General features: G+C 33.9%; 1 protein-coding gene across 11 annotated transcripts in view; it reads right to left on the bottom strand.

The window, feature by feature from the left end:
• Window positions 1–14,439, bottom strand: part of ZEB1 (zinc finger E-box binding homeobox 1) — a 199,588-nt gene that overhangs the window by 23,296 nt on the left and 161,853 nt on the right. For 5 of the 11 annotated variants that reach the window (XM_033105699.1, XM_033105711.1, XM_033105703.1 and 2 more), the window contains 2 exons: window positions 9,788–9,850; window positions 3,256–3,417 (listed from right to left, as the gene is read on the bottom strand). In XM_033105699.1, the coding sequence (XP_032961590.1) occupies window positions 3,256–3,417; window positions 9,788–9,850 (225 nt within the window). The remainder of the gene's footprint in view (window positions 1–3,255; window positions 3,418–9,787; window positions 9,851–14,439) is intronic. The other 6 variants (XM_033105700.1, XM_033105709.1, XM_033105702.1 and 3 more) reach the window with 3 other exon arrangements.

Raw genomic sequence — 14,439 nt, 5'->3', positions numbered from 1 at the left:
CCATAATCAGAAGTGTCTGGACACTGATGGTAACCACTTTGAGGACCTCTTGTAATTGCAGAAGTCAAACGTGACTTGTAGTCATCTTTGGTATTGGTATACATCGAGTATTACAATTTTAATACAGTTTTTTTCATTTCTTAAAATGTGTATATATTTTTTGGCACCCTCTATATTAAAAATATTCTATATCCCTTTCGTATTTATTGCAACCTACTTCTATAGGTGAAATGTTAACACATTTTCTTTGGGAGAAAAAAACAACAACTGAGAAATGAAAGTAGAAAGAGAAGGGCTTTCCAGGATTACAACGTCAATGACTATGGACTCTCCAAATATGCAAGTAGATCATCACAACACTAATCGTTAAGCTGAAATGCAGTGTCCTCAGAGGAAATAATCTATAGTCTTCATAAATGAGTTCTTTGGCACACTGGAGGAAACAATTTTGGAATACCCTACTTCTATTTCGTTTGTCACTGATTTAGGTACAGAAATCCTATCTATTCTGGAGTGAAACTTTTGTTTCTCCTCTTTTTCATAGCTGATTTCTGATTTAAGGAAAGTATAGTTGACTCCTTGCAATGGAATCTATTTTATTTTCTATACCATCCTTCTCAATTTCCTTCAAGAATTTCAAAGTTGACTAATATAACATTAGCACCAAACAAGTAGAAATACTTAGGTATAAATCTAACAAAATCTGAGACTTATGTGAGAAAAACTCTCTGATGAGCAAAATAAAAAAAAAACTAAATAAATGAAGAGACATTCCAAGTTCATGTATAAGAATTGACTAAATATTGTCAAGATGTCAGTCCTTCCCAATTGATTTCTAGATTCAATACAATTCCAATCACTATCCCAGCAAGTTATATTATGGATATTGACAAACATTCTAATGTTTATATGGATAGGCAAAAGACCCAGAGTCGCCAACACAATACTGAAGAACAAAGTCGGACAACTGACACTACCAAACTTTAAGACTTACTACAAAGCTACAGTAATCAAGACAGTGTGGTATTGGCAAGAGAATATACAAATGGATCAATGCCCAGAAATAGATCCCCATAAATACAGTCAGTTGATCTCTGACTAAAGAGCAAAGGTAATACAAAAGAACAAAAACAGCCTTTTCAATAAATGCTAATAGAATAACTGCACATCCTTATGCAAAAAAAAAAAAAATGAATCTATAGACACCGACCTCATCTTTCATAAAATTTAACTCAAAATGGATTGCAGACCTAAATGTAAAATACAGAACTGTAAGACTCCTAGAAGATTACAGGAGAAAACCTATATGACTTTGAGTAAGGTGATGCCTTTTTAGATACAACACCAGAGGCACAATTCATGAAAGAAATTATTGAAAAGCTGGTTTTTATAAAAGTTAAAAACTTCTGTTTTGAGAAAGACAATATCAAGAGAATTAGAAGATAAGTCACAGACTGGCAAAAATATTTGCAAAAGACACATCTGATAAAGGACTGTTATCCAAAAGATAGAAAGAACTCTTGAAAATCAACAATAAAAAATTAAATAACTAAATAAAAAATGAGCCAAAGACCTTGACAGATAGCTCACCCAAAGATACACAATTCGCAAATAAGTATGGAAAGATGCTCCACACCTCACATATTATTAGGGAAATACAAATTAAAACAAGAAACCACTATACACCTATCAGAATAGCACAAACCCAGAACACTGACAACACAAAATACTGGCAAGGAAGTGGAACAACAGGAACTCTCTATCATACATTGCTGGAAGGAATGTAAACTGGTACAGCCACTTTGGAAGACAATCTGGCAGTTTCTTACAAAATCAATCATATTCTTACCATATGATCTAACAATCATGCTTCTTGGTATTTACCAAAAGGAACTGAAAACTTTTGTCCACACAAACATCTGTACACAGATGTTTACAGCAGCTCTATTCATAATTGCCAAAAGCTGGAAAATCTCCTTCAGTCCATGAATGGATTAATAAACTGTGGTGCATCCAGACAATGGAATATAATTCAATTCTTAGAAGAAATGAGCTATCAAGCCATAAAAAGACATAGAGAAACCTTAAATGCACATTAAGGGAAAGAAGTCAATCTGAAAAGGCTACATACTGGATGATTCTAACTACATGACATTCTGGAAAGGCAAAACTATGGATACATAAAGAGATCAGTAGTTGTCAGGGGTATGGGGAGAGGGGGAAAGGATGGCTAGGCAGAACACAGAGGACTTTTAGGGCAGTGAAACTACTCTGTATGATATTATAATGATGGATACATGTCATGAAACATTTGTCCAAACCCCCAAAATGTACAGCACCAAGAGTGAGCCCTAAGGTAAACTATGGACTTTGAATGATTCTGATGTGTCAGTGGAGGTTCATCCTTGGTAAAAAAAACATCACTCTGGCGAATCCTGTTGATAATGGGGGAGGCTATGCCTGTATGGGCCAGGGGACTTATGAGCAATCTCAGTACTTCTGTCTCACTTTTGTTGTAAATCTAAAACTGCTCTAAAAAACCTTAAAAAATATTGATTATTTGAATATTAAGCTAAATCTATCCATTAAACTGGGAACCCTGGAAAAATCAAACCACATTTAGGATATTAAAACTTGAAATATTCTTAAACGTTCCAAGTAACTTCCTAGTATTTGGTACAGATCTCGCATAAAGTTTCTTATAGAAACATCTGCATGCTATTTTCACCTGTCACCACTAGTGCATGGAAGGGCAGAATGACAACCTATTTCTTTTCAGGAGAGTGTGAACAGTTTATAATTATTGATTGCATTTTGCCACTCTTTACACACTGGCTGTCCACAACACAGTGGACTAAAGCAGATACAGAAAAACCATTTGTCTCCAAATTAGTATGTTTTGAACCAGACACCCGTGTTTTACCTGCTAGAATAGTGGAAAAGAATCAAGGGGCAGTAAGGTCATTCCAGTTCCCATTTCTACTACTCGTTGCCATGTTAGTGAATGGAAATCAATGCCCAGGGACTGTTCTAAGCATTTCACGTGCAGAGGCATCAGCCCCACACACGCGAGATGCCACTAATATAATACTGCACAGTATTCCATGAATTACAGAGATTACTGTACAGCTACTTGCAATAACTTTTGGTTTTCAAAAACGTTCCCTACAGTGGGAGAGTAGGTTCCCGCAGTAGAGTAATGGAAATAGTAATCCTTTCAAGATGAAAGAGAAACAGCCGTGAGTCCCCATTTACCATTTTCATCATGACCACTGGCTTCGGGTGTGCCCTGCCTCTGGTCGTCTTCGGGCGCCTCGGGGTAAATGACAGCAGTGTCTTGTTGTTGCAGGAACTCTTCCACATTAGGATCATGGTTCTGTTCATTTTCTGCCTCTGAGTCGCAGTCATCATCTTTCACTAACAGAAACGCATACTTTATAAAACGCCATTTCACCACCAAGTCATTCACAAAGTTTTTCTAAATGAGAAATTATCTTGAGAGAATATGTGATTATTCTTAAATTTGTAGGAAATAGTGACTGAATATTAAAAACAAAATTCACTCATTCTGTTATAATCTATCAAGTCATTTTAAAAATAAATTTAAAGTGTTATAAAGTCTGGAAATTTCTACAATATTCTTTTTTAAGCTTCAGAGTTGTAGTTCTATTCCATTTTACTGATAAACAAGATACAGAGAAGATGAACACAGTTGGCTGAATTCTTAGTTTCTCAGTCAATGATAAAACAAGGAAAAAAGTAAAAGAAGAAAACCTTAGTTTCCAATTCTTAGTTTTTCCTGGCAAATCGATTGTATCATATTTACTTAGAGTTGTACTTTAAATCTGAATCCTTCTCAATATAAACCACCCTGAAGTTCAGTTATTCAATTATGTGATTTCTTAGAAAATGCCTTTAATATTACCTATAGTTAGAAAGATTTCTAAGAAGAGTCAAGAGAGTATCAAATTGATAAAATTGCTTCTTATTTCCCCTAGTATTCATACACAAACTAGGCTATCCTTGCTCTTTAACTGTGGCACTAAAGCAGAGGCATTTATTTCCCCTTGAGTTATTTAGAAAGGTTCAAGAGAGAACAAAATGTTTGCACTTTGAGAAAGTGGCCCAGATCGCCGCTGAGTTTCTAAAGCAGCACTGCTGCTGAACTAAGGTTTTTCTCCATTTCCCCCACTGGCTCCAGAGGAGAAAGTCTGCTTCACACTGGCGGTAACTGTAACGGGTTAGGATGCCTCCCAAGTGTCTCATGGGTGACTTCTTATACACTTCAGACTGTACTATCAGTTCTAAATTTGTAAAACAGCACTTCCCACCAAGCTAAAATTGAGCCAAATGAAGCTGATGATGTATGGGCATCTTTTTGTTCCACAGTTGTGAAAACAATGTTGCTAAACCTCCTGCACAGTAGTAGTAACTGAACTCCTCTGGGTGGCTGCTGTTTAAAACCTCAGAGTCAATGACATAGTAATAATGATGACCCATTATTTTTTTCTCCTTTTTAATACAGCCAACAGCTATTAATTATTTAGCATCTGCTATATATTAAGAATTGTATTATTTAGTTCATGCCAGTAGTCACCAAACTGGGGTACTGGATCCAGGGGTAAGCGAAGACTCTTTAAGAGGTAAGGTGATACTTTTGGTTTTAAGGGAATCTATCTCCAGATCCTCAATTTCAATGTATACTCTTTCTTAGAATCCTGAAGTTTCTTCTCTCTAGCCTTCCCTTTCACAGTATCCTCTGCTATAACTTAAAAGAAACAAGAAAAAAAAGCATATCCCTCCATTGATCCAGTACATTAATATGGTGCATTGCCTCGGAGTGTAAAAACCTCCAGCTTGGCAAAGGAAAGAAAATTCAAAATACTGATTGGGGAAAATCTTCTTTACTGATTAATCAAGACAACATAAAACCACTCACTATAGGCCTTGCGGTCTTTCCTGTTTACATGGATTTCTGTCGGGGGTAAAGCATGGTCATTGAAATGGGGATATTCTGGTCCTAGTTAGGGAGCTCTGAAATCAGCGCTATAATAATATGGCCAGTGGGAGTGAGAGTAATTTTCCTTTAATGACCTCACCTGTTCCATTCCCTATTATTAAAAAAATTCATTGCTTTTTAGGAGCCTGATGAGAGTAAAGCAAAGAGTATTCTCAAAAATAATTCCAAGCATCTGTCATTAGCTGGAACAATAAGCATTTTTGAACAGCTAAAGCAGTATAAGTCAGTGTCATTGAGTCTTTTTAATGTAACTTCAAATTTTCAAGTTAAACTAGATAAAACTCATTAACGAAATTTGTGGTTTATGTGATTTCTTATAGATTTATGTATTTGATAAGACACTTAAAATATCTTGTCAAATTATATTTTAAAATATTTATTTCAATTAAACAGTCTCCACTTATAAAATGTTTGGACTTTCTATGTCCTAGGAACTACACACACACACACACACACACACACACACACACACACAGATACACACACTGGAATGATGAGTTTTAAATAGTATACTTTTCAGAATTATATAGTCTATTTTATACACGAATCTTGTATCTTCAATAAGCTGTAAGCTTACCAATATAGTATAACTGGTTGTAAATATACTCATTTGGAGACAAAGATTTTTACAATTAATAAAATTAGATTAGATCTAAATAATCTCTAATCTCACTATTTGAATATTTTATTTGTAAAAGATGCATTTATTTACACTTTATATATTTCTTATTATTTATAATTTATATATTCATCATAGAGAACATTTTTATAAAATTCCTCAAAATGTATACTGACACACTTATTTGAATTAGCAAAATGAAGAGACACTTTTTTTCTGACAGAAAATCTGATTTGGTTGAAAGTCTGGTAATTGGCTTTGCTAATTAGGTTATTAGGTACCAATGAGCTAGAAATTGAATGAACCCAGTTTGTAGTTCTAAGGTATTGATCAAAATATAGTTAATTCATGTGGTAAGACTAAAAAAATACATAAAAAATGTATTGACAAAAGGTACTAAAACTAACAACATTTCAATTTCCCCAACTATTTCTGAATATATTAAACAGGTGCCTTTTTGTAAGGGGAAAAATAAATAAAAGCCCCAAACAGATATTAATCCTTTGATGAATAAGTACTGGTAAAGCCTTTTTGGTTGATGTTCCAGAAAACGAGTGAATGATTCTGATGACTGGAAAACAAATCCTTTAGCAAATTAGGTGGCTTTGAATTTTTGCTTTTAACAAACTTGAAGAGAATTTAATAGAATTGTCAGTTGACAGGACATTAAAAACATTTTTACTAATAGATATAACCATTACTTTTTACATGTAATTCTGAAGATGTGTAAAGAATTGAGTATATCAGTTGTAACAAAAATGTATTTCATCTTTTTATTTAGTAGAATAAGGTTATTTCAGTACTAAACAAAAAATCAAAACAGAATTAATGCTGAACACATTTTCTTCTAGAAATAAATAACATTAAACTATCAATATATGAACTATTTGGAGAATACTTCAGTTCCTCTGAATTCATTTCCAGTAATATTTTTCTTTAATAATAATTTATTAAAACTTGGACGTATTTATGTTGTGAGCAACCGTGTGGTATTAATATATGATAAGTCAATCTATAATTTAAAAAAAAAACCTTTCAAGCTTTGTGGTTCCTAAATATTAAAGAGAAACTTGAATTTCAATTTATGTAGACGTTTTTCTTGTAAAGAAATGACAGTTGATCAAAAATACCTTCAAACAAGAAACATATAGTACATCAGCATCAAATTCTATGTAGACTGGAAATATAACATTTCTGACTCTTGAAGAGCTTAGTAATATTTTTTAAAAAGTGAATGATAGTAGTTATTAAATTGTTATAGATTTCACAATATCAGTGATGTCAGAAATGTAATTTTTAATATGCCAGAAATTAGACTGTTTGTAACCACGTACACTTAAAATGAAAAATTTTATATGTCCATTAAGAAATTTATGAGGCAGTACATAATCAATGTATATAACATCAAATTAGGAGGATAACAACAGTACCTCTTAGAGGTGTTGTGACGATTAAACTAATTTAGTATGTGCTTATTATTGTACCAGGCATATCGTCAGTGCTATGTAATTGTTACCTACTTTCCTCAAAGTAGTCCCGCAAGGCAAACATTGTAATTTCTCAATTAAAATTTTTCCTGGTAAAGAATTAGGGTCAGAAAAGTTAGATAACTTTTCCAAAATCACACAATAAGAAAGTATTGCTATTAGAATAGATGGTTTGTCATTAGGTATCTGGTAGCAAATTTGGGCTTTTCCAATTAAACTATACTGTCTCCATGAACTGGTATTTACCAAGCCAATTTCAGGCAGAGACCAGAAATTCTGCAGTTTTACCCATAAAATTTAAAGTGTTGGGAAGTACACATTGTAAAAAGGTCAATTATAAAGCAAAATTCCTAGTCTTAGGCTGATAAACTTATGTATTTAAATACTAAAGAGAAGAGCACATTCTCAGAAACATATAATAATGATAATTTGTTTTTCTTTTATGTATGACAAAGCTCAGAGTTGATTGTCAAATTATAGAATTATAGGACTAGAATCCTTTGCCAAAGTGTAGTATTAGAGGGTTATAGTCACAAATTAGTGGGAGCAATAATAAAGAGACAAACATGTAATATAAAGACTGAAAATTTTCATTTAGCTATCGAGATTTTATTTCCATCAGAATAATTTTAGTATATGTGCTGCTAAAGCGAGCACTATTTCTAACAGAATAAAGTAGCCTTAAGGTTCCTCCTATGTTTATTCTCAATTTCTGAAACTCTGTAAACTATTAACTATATAAATGGAAAAGGGATGATCAGAAGAAACAAAGGATGTTTGGGTGAATTTTTCACTCTCTGAATACTAAGCTGCAACTATAGTTCTTTTAACTTCATGAATTGCAAAAGGAAGTCAGCTATAGAAAGGATCTGACAAAGTTCTGAAAGAATGATGGTGACCTTTGTACAATGTTTTTGTTTACTGTGTCAGTACATTATTCCCCAGAAGTCAAGGACGTAACAGCAGCAAAGGTAAAACATAACTTTAAGTTGAACTGTTCAAAAGTCTCAACTATCTTAATTCCATCCTGCTTTCCTTAAAACTGCACTTATCAGGGCTTTTTTAAATGTGTGCTTAGTCCTAACTCTCCACGTTGCAGGGAAATAATGCAGCAGGAATCATCTTGTAGGTGGGGACAACTTACATTTCCACAGCAACTCTGGTTAATACAAGGTTACTTTACTTTCCAGATGTGATTTTTTTGGGGGGGTGGGGAGGGAGGGAAATTATGTACGACTCAATACTCCAAATTGAAAGAATTCATTCGTTTTTGTAGTGAAGGACAAATTCTGAGGTAAAATACTGTAAACCTGGAACTGAGTAATAAACAACAGTCTTTTGTGTTTATTAACATAATTTTACTAATAATAAACAACCAGTTTAAATCTTCTGTATGATGTGTAATTCAGCATGACAAATATTTGATAATAAGTGTACCTGAATACATTATTTATGCAAGTTAAACACAATCAAGTTAAAGGCAGAATATAAAATCTTAGGCTGCAGGCATCATAAATAATCACATATTCCATTATTATTTAATTAATGTGGAACATACCATTAATAACAGCATAAAGATCTACTCTTTGTTTCACAGAACTGACTGACTGTATGGGAGTGCTAATGTTTATCTTAGAGATAAAAATGTGTTTTGACACATTACTATGAAACACACTCATTTACATAATGAAAGATAATTTATATAATTATATGGAATATTCCTATAAAATTCACTGCAAAGGAAAAAAAAAACTATAAATGTTAAACCAAAGAAAAGAACACAGAAAATTTAATTAAAACTATATGTTAGAATACTTAATTTATAGTTGAATGTAAAAAATACAATTACACTACTTTTAAGTGTAGTATTTTAAGGAAATGTCTTTAATAATTTGGAATTCATTTTTGAAGCTTACATTCCAAGAGTTCTAGCTGACATATGTGACACAGTAAGTGCCTGGAATTGTACATAAGGTCTAGATTTCAGTTTCGCACTTATTCTTTTGCTTCTTAAATCTGATCTGAATTTATTATAGAGGAAGAGGCTTAAGTCTCAGGGAGTATATACTTTTAGTTACCTAGGAGCAAATTTCTTTATTTGCTGTAGTTCCGCTTTATTTTGGCCTTTTTCACTCACAGAAATCACAAGAAACATTTTTGATTCTCTTGTTTGCTGTGACATGTTCATTCAACTCATCAATATTCATGATTCTCATCTGGTTTGGAGATAACCCATGATATTTGCTTATTCTTCTCTCTTCTGCTTTCTGTCTTGTGGGCAATTTTAATGCAGATCCTGGTAACTAATAATGAAACTCAAAATAGATCTACATTTTTATAACCTTGGTAAAAATTTTGACAGAAATTAAAATCATCATTCAAACACTTATATTTTGGATTATTTGTAGATTATACTCGTCATCTTTAAAGATGGAAATCTGCTCTACTATATCAATCTATAAGTTTAAAATTGTACTTAAAGAATATAGATTCCTAACTTTCATATACTGCCTCTGTACTTAAACATTTAAGGAGAGTAAGAAAATAAAAGAGGAGGAAATATTAATAGACTAAATTCAGGACTCACGAATGCAAAAACCAGTGACACAAAAGGCTTTGTTCAAAGACTATATAGTACAAAAGGAAATGGCAAGAGAGTACCTGAACATCCAGCTTCATCTGCTTGAGCTTCAGGCCCCAGGATTTCTTGTCCTTCCTTTCCTGCTAAAATCAAAGAGCAAAGGATTAAAATAGATCCATGTGTCACAAACGCTTTAACCTCTAGAAATGTGAAAAGAAAACTTTTAGATTATATTTATTTTGGATTTTTCTTTTTATAAATATAGTAATGTGCCCTTGAAAAGTACAGCTTTTTAAAAAATGAGCAGTTTTATTAAATCCATAAAATATTTCAGAGATGCAAAATTAATGAAGATTTATATATAATTCTGGAATTATAAGCAAAATGGGATGTTAGTATTTGTTTTAGAAGAGGAACTCTACCCAGAGGTAGTAGTATTACTTGTTTTATTTCTCACCCAAAGCACAGATTTCTATGTTCTAGGCACTGTGCTAGATGCTCTATAAACTTATTTCCTTTAACTTTCATAACTACAATTTTATAAGTGAAAAAAAAGTAATACCCAAACTCGAGGCTCGAGGAGGTTAAACAACTTGCCCTAGGCCATGTAGCTACCAGGTGGAAGCAGTGAAATTTGAATGCTGGTCTGAATGGCTGTAAAACCTCCTTTCACTACACCGTTGTGTAACTAGATAACCAGAGAACCAGAAAGAAGACTAGACCAAATTTCACTGTACCCAGAGTAAATTCCCAAGGCACTATATTTTTTCTTTGACTCTATTCATTATTGTAACTACTGCTAAACAGTAATAAATAATAATAATGGTATTGATAAACATTTCTAGGTGTCTACTATCCTTTTCTGCCACCTATGTTTACTTCATTAGTGTGAAGTAAGTCAAGTGGGCTGATTCTAGTCTTGTATACAGAGTAAGATCAGAGTCAATATGCATATTATTTTGGCAAGCAGAAAGTTTGGTTTATATATTCAAGTGTTTTATTTATTATAATAATTTATTTAGAACATGTGCATATATGAAAGACATGAAGTTAAAACCTTTAAAAAAATAGTAGCAGAGTATATATCATAATTATAATCAGAATACTTATAAAGTCATACTAAAACATTATGTAGTTATCTATACCCCAATCAAATCCAACTGAATGTCAGTCAAAAATCTTGATTTAGATTTCCCTAAGTTTGATAATTGAATTGTGAAATAGAGCACTAATCAAGTAAAATCTTTGCTCACATTAAAGCATGTATTTCTTTAAGTGCCTTGGATTACTGGGTGGATTTATTCAGCAGCATTTCTTTACTCATTAACTTTTCTATGAGTACTTAAAGATGATCACTGTGTAAAAAATAGTTAAAATATGCACAAACCTCTCTAGATTAGCAAAAAAGGAACCCCCCAAAAACATTGTATAAAGTAGGTAATGATGAGATCTACTTCTGCTAAAGAATTCTCATTTTATATTTGCCATCAGCAAAATGACAGTTTAAAAATTCCTGGTAAAGTTTTTCCAATACTGTAGGATAAGCACCAGTGTTTGCTAAGTGTGAAAATCTCTAATAATCCTTTCTTTTTCTCTCCAAAGCATGTACTTAAAACTAACCTGACATGACATGATAGTAATATACCTTTATTATATATCTATGCCTATTTCTCCTTAAATGAAAATCAAAACAGGCAGTTACTTCTTGTTAAGGTGGAAGGTAACACTGATATTCAAAAGGTTAAAATGATACTTTGAACATTACTAACTTTTCTACTTAGTTATAGCTAATATAAGTAGTGTCTGCAAGCCAATTATTTATTTACTTCTTCATTCCTTCATTTCTGCTTGGAATAAAATCTAGGTTCCTTAGATGAGCATTTAACATACTTCAGAATTTGGTCCCAGACTTATTTACCACAATTTAAAAACTGGAAGTTTCCATTCTTTCCCTCATTAGTGGGGTTGGAATTTTGGTTCAACAACTAAAACCATGTTGACTAATGAAAACAGTAAGATCCCAATGCTGGCCTGTAATGTGAACACACTTCTTTCACTGCTGGGTGCTGTCCAGTAACAGGCTCTTTCCTGCTCCACCCCAGACTAGCATGAGGGTGTACTGGGACAGGGGCTGTTCTAAATATTCTTCAAGCAGCATTCCCCCTCATGTGTTTTGATCTCCTACTTTAGGAAATGTAAGAAGAGAGTCTACTTGCACGTAAGATTTGTAAGACTTAATGATGCCAACACATTATGAATGATTAACTTAAATGCAATTTGGAAAGGAAAACTGGAATGCTCCTACGGTTTTGCTTTTAGTCTAAATTCCAAAGCAAATATATAAATCAGAAAAAAGGAGTAACAAGACTGCACCCTCCCCAAATAATAGCAAAATGTAGCTGAAAAATAAGTCATGAAGTACAACTCAGCAATAAAAAGGAACAAACTATTTGTACATGCAATAACTTAGATGAATCGCCAAGAAATTGTGAAAAGTGAAAAAAGCCAATCCAAAAATGTTACATGCTGCATGATTCCATTTATATAACATTCTTAAAATGACAAAAGTATAAAAATAGAGAACAGATTAGTGGTTGTCGGGGATTAAGGGAGGGGTAGAGGGGAGGGGAGGAATGGTGGGTGTATAAAAGCAACTAGGGAGCCCTGTGGTGGTCGAATTTTTCTGTATCTTGCCTATATGAGTGTCAGTATTCTGGCTGTGACATTGCACTATAGTTTTGTAAGATGCTACCATCGGGGAAAACTGGGTAAAAGGTAAACAGGATCTCTATATTATTTGTGAACCTAAAACTATTTGTGAATTATTTGTGAATCTCTACTTATTTCAAAGTTGAAAATTTAATTTATAAAAACCGTCAAAGGTAAATATCACAAATTTAGATCAAAAGAGGTAGCACTTGTTCAATTTGCCATAAGAAATTTCTAGTAAGTAAAAACAAGAATGGCAAATGAAATTCATTTTAATTAAAAACCCAGACGAGGGCAGCCAGTTGGTTAGAGCACAGTGCTAACACCAAGATCGCCGGTTTGATTACCACATGGGCCAGTGAGCTGTGCCCTCCACAACTAGATTGAAAACAATGACTTGGAGCTGATGGGTCCTGGAATAAAACTGCTCCCCAATAATAAAAACACAAAAACAAAAACAAACAAAAAAATCCCAAACAAAACCCAGAAGACTTACTTTCAATGGCAGGATAGAACAGTTCAAAGTACAGGACTGATTATTTAGAACAGCACATGTTCTACATTCTAAAACTAACATTTTTGAAATTCGTACCAATGTGTTTCTAACTGTTGCTAACCATGTGTTTGTGGGAATATATTATTAGCAATCTCTAATAAGACACTGTGAGTGGCTCACTGAATGAGACTCCTCTCCTGCTTTCATCTCTTCCTCTAGAATGCACATCTACACAACCATACCCATTTATACCTGCCTTTCCTCAAGTTGCTCCCTCTGCCTAGAATACCATTACCCTTTTCATCTGAATAACTTCTACTAATCTGGTTCTTTAAAGATCAGTTCACATCTCTCTCATTTTGTTTCTTCCCTGACCTTGCTCTCTGCGATTCCCACCCTACTATCCCTGCTATAGAAATACTGTCCAAACAGCAAATGTCGATTGATTTCTGAATTCAGGCATAAAGTATACAAACTTTAATTAGGGATGCAATGTTTATTTCACTGTGTACTTTTTCCGAAAATTTCCAGACTGCTTAGTTTTCCTTTCTGCATCCTTTAGTTTTTAAATATGCATTTTTTTTGGTATACTTGTCCATCAAAGTCACAGTAAGTATAATTCACAACCTCCATGAATACCTGTTAACTTACACAAAGGTAAAAAACATACATAAAGTCATCTTTGGTTAAGATGGGATAAGCACACACCACCCTGCATGTCTCATTAAATACAGCTAAAAAAACCCTGGGTAGAACGCATGGAGTTACTACTGAGGTCTCGGAAAGGTAAATCATCACAGGCAGACTGGGGAAGAAGACAAGAATTCAAAGTTCCACGGAACTCAAAATGATTCCATCCACTCCCTGGCCTGGATTCAAGGCAGCCTAAAGCCAGGAAGTGGACACTGGAAAATGGCAGAGAAAGCTCTAGGAAAAACTAGTTTAGGCTCAAGGAGCAGGAAAGTGCTCGAAAAAGGGAAAAATACTCATTTTCCACTCTATTCTCTTGTGTCCCAGCCCCCAGGTCACCCCACAGTAGAGGTCGAGACCGTGGTGACAGCAAGAGCCTAAAGGTACCCAAAACTCCAAGGAGGGTAACTTTCTTCTCCAATCAGAGGAGCAGTGGCCCCAAAAGGGTGGTACAAACTTCCACTGAGTTCTTTCTTTCCCTGTATTCTTGCAGCTCTTTTTCCTGTAGTCCTAGTTGTAGGAAATGCATTGCAAAGTATGGCAAATACAGTCCCAGATTTTCGGACAGAAGACTAAAAATGGGAGTCCCAGAGAACTGAAAGTATTGGGGAGATCATGGAAAGGGAGGAAACAGGAAAGTGACCCCATCAAATTGTTTGTGAACTCCTGGGTCCATGCCCAAACTTCTCCACAGACTTTGAGAACTAAAGTATGGGACATGGCCACTACCCAGAGAAAGTTGGTTGGAACTTAGAGACTGATATAACTAAATAAGTTGCCTGCTAAACCAAAAATATCAAGTTCTCCACAGGATTTAAATAAGACCAAGAGTCTCAA

Source organism: Rhinolophus ferrumequinum, chromosome 5 (genome assembly GCF_004115265.2).
Source record: "Rhinolophus ferrumequinum isolate MPI-CBG mRhiFer1 chromosome 5, mRhiFer1_v1.p, whole genome shotgun sequence".
Lineage (NCBI taxonomy): Eukaryota > Metazoa > Chordata > Mammalia > Chiroptera > Rhinolophidae > Rhinolophus > Rhinolophus ferrumequinum.
Note: the sequence above shows the minus strand (reverse complement) of the source record. Positions and strands in the feature narration are given on the sequence as shown.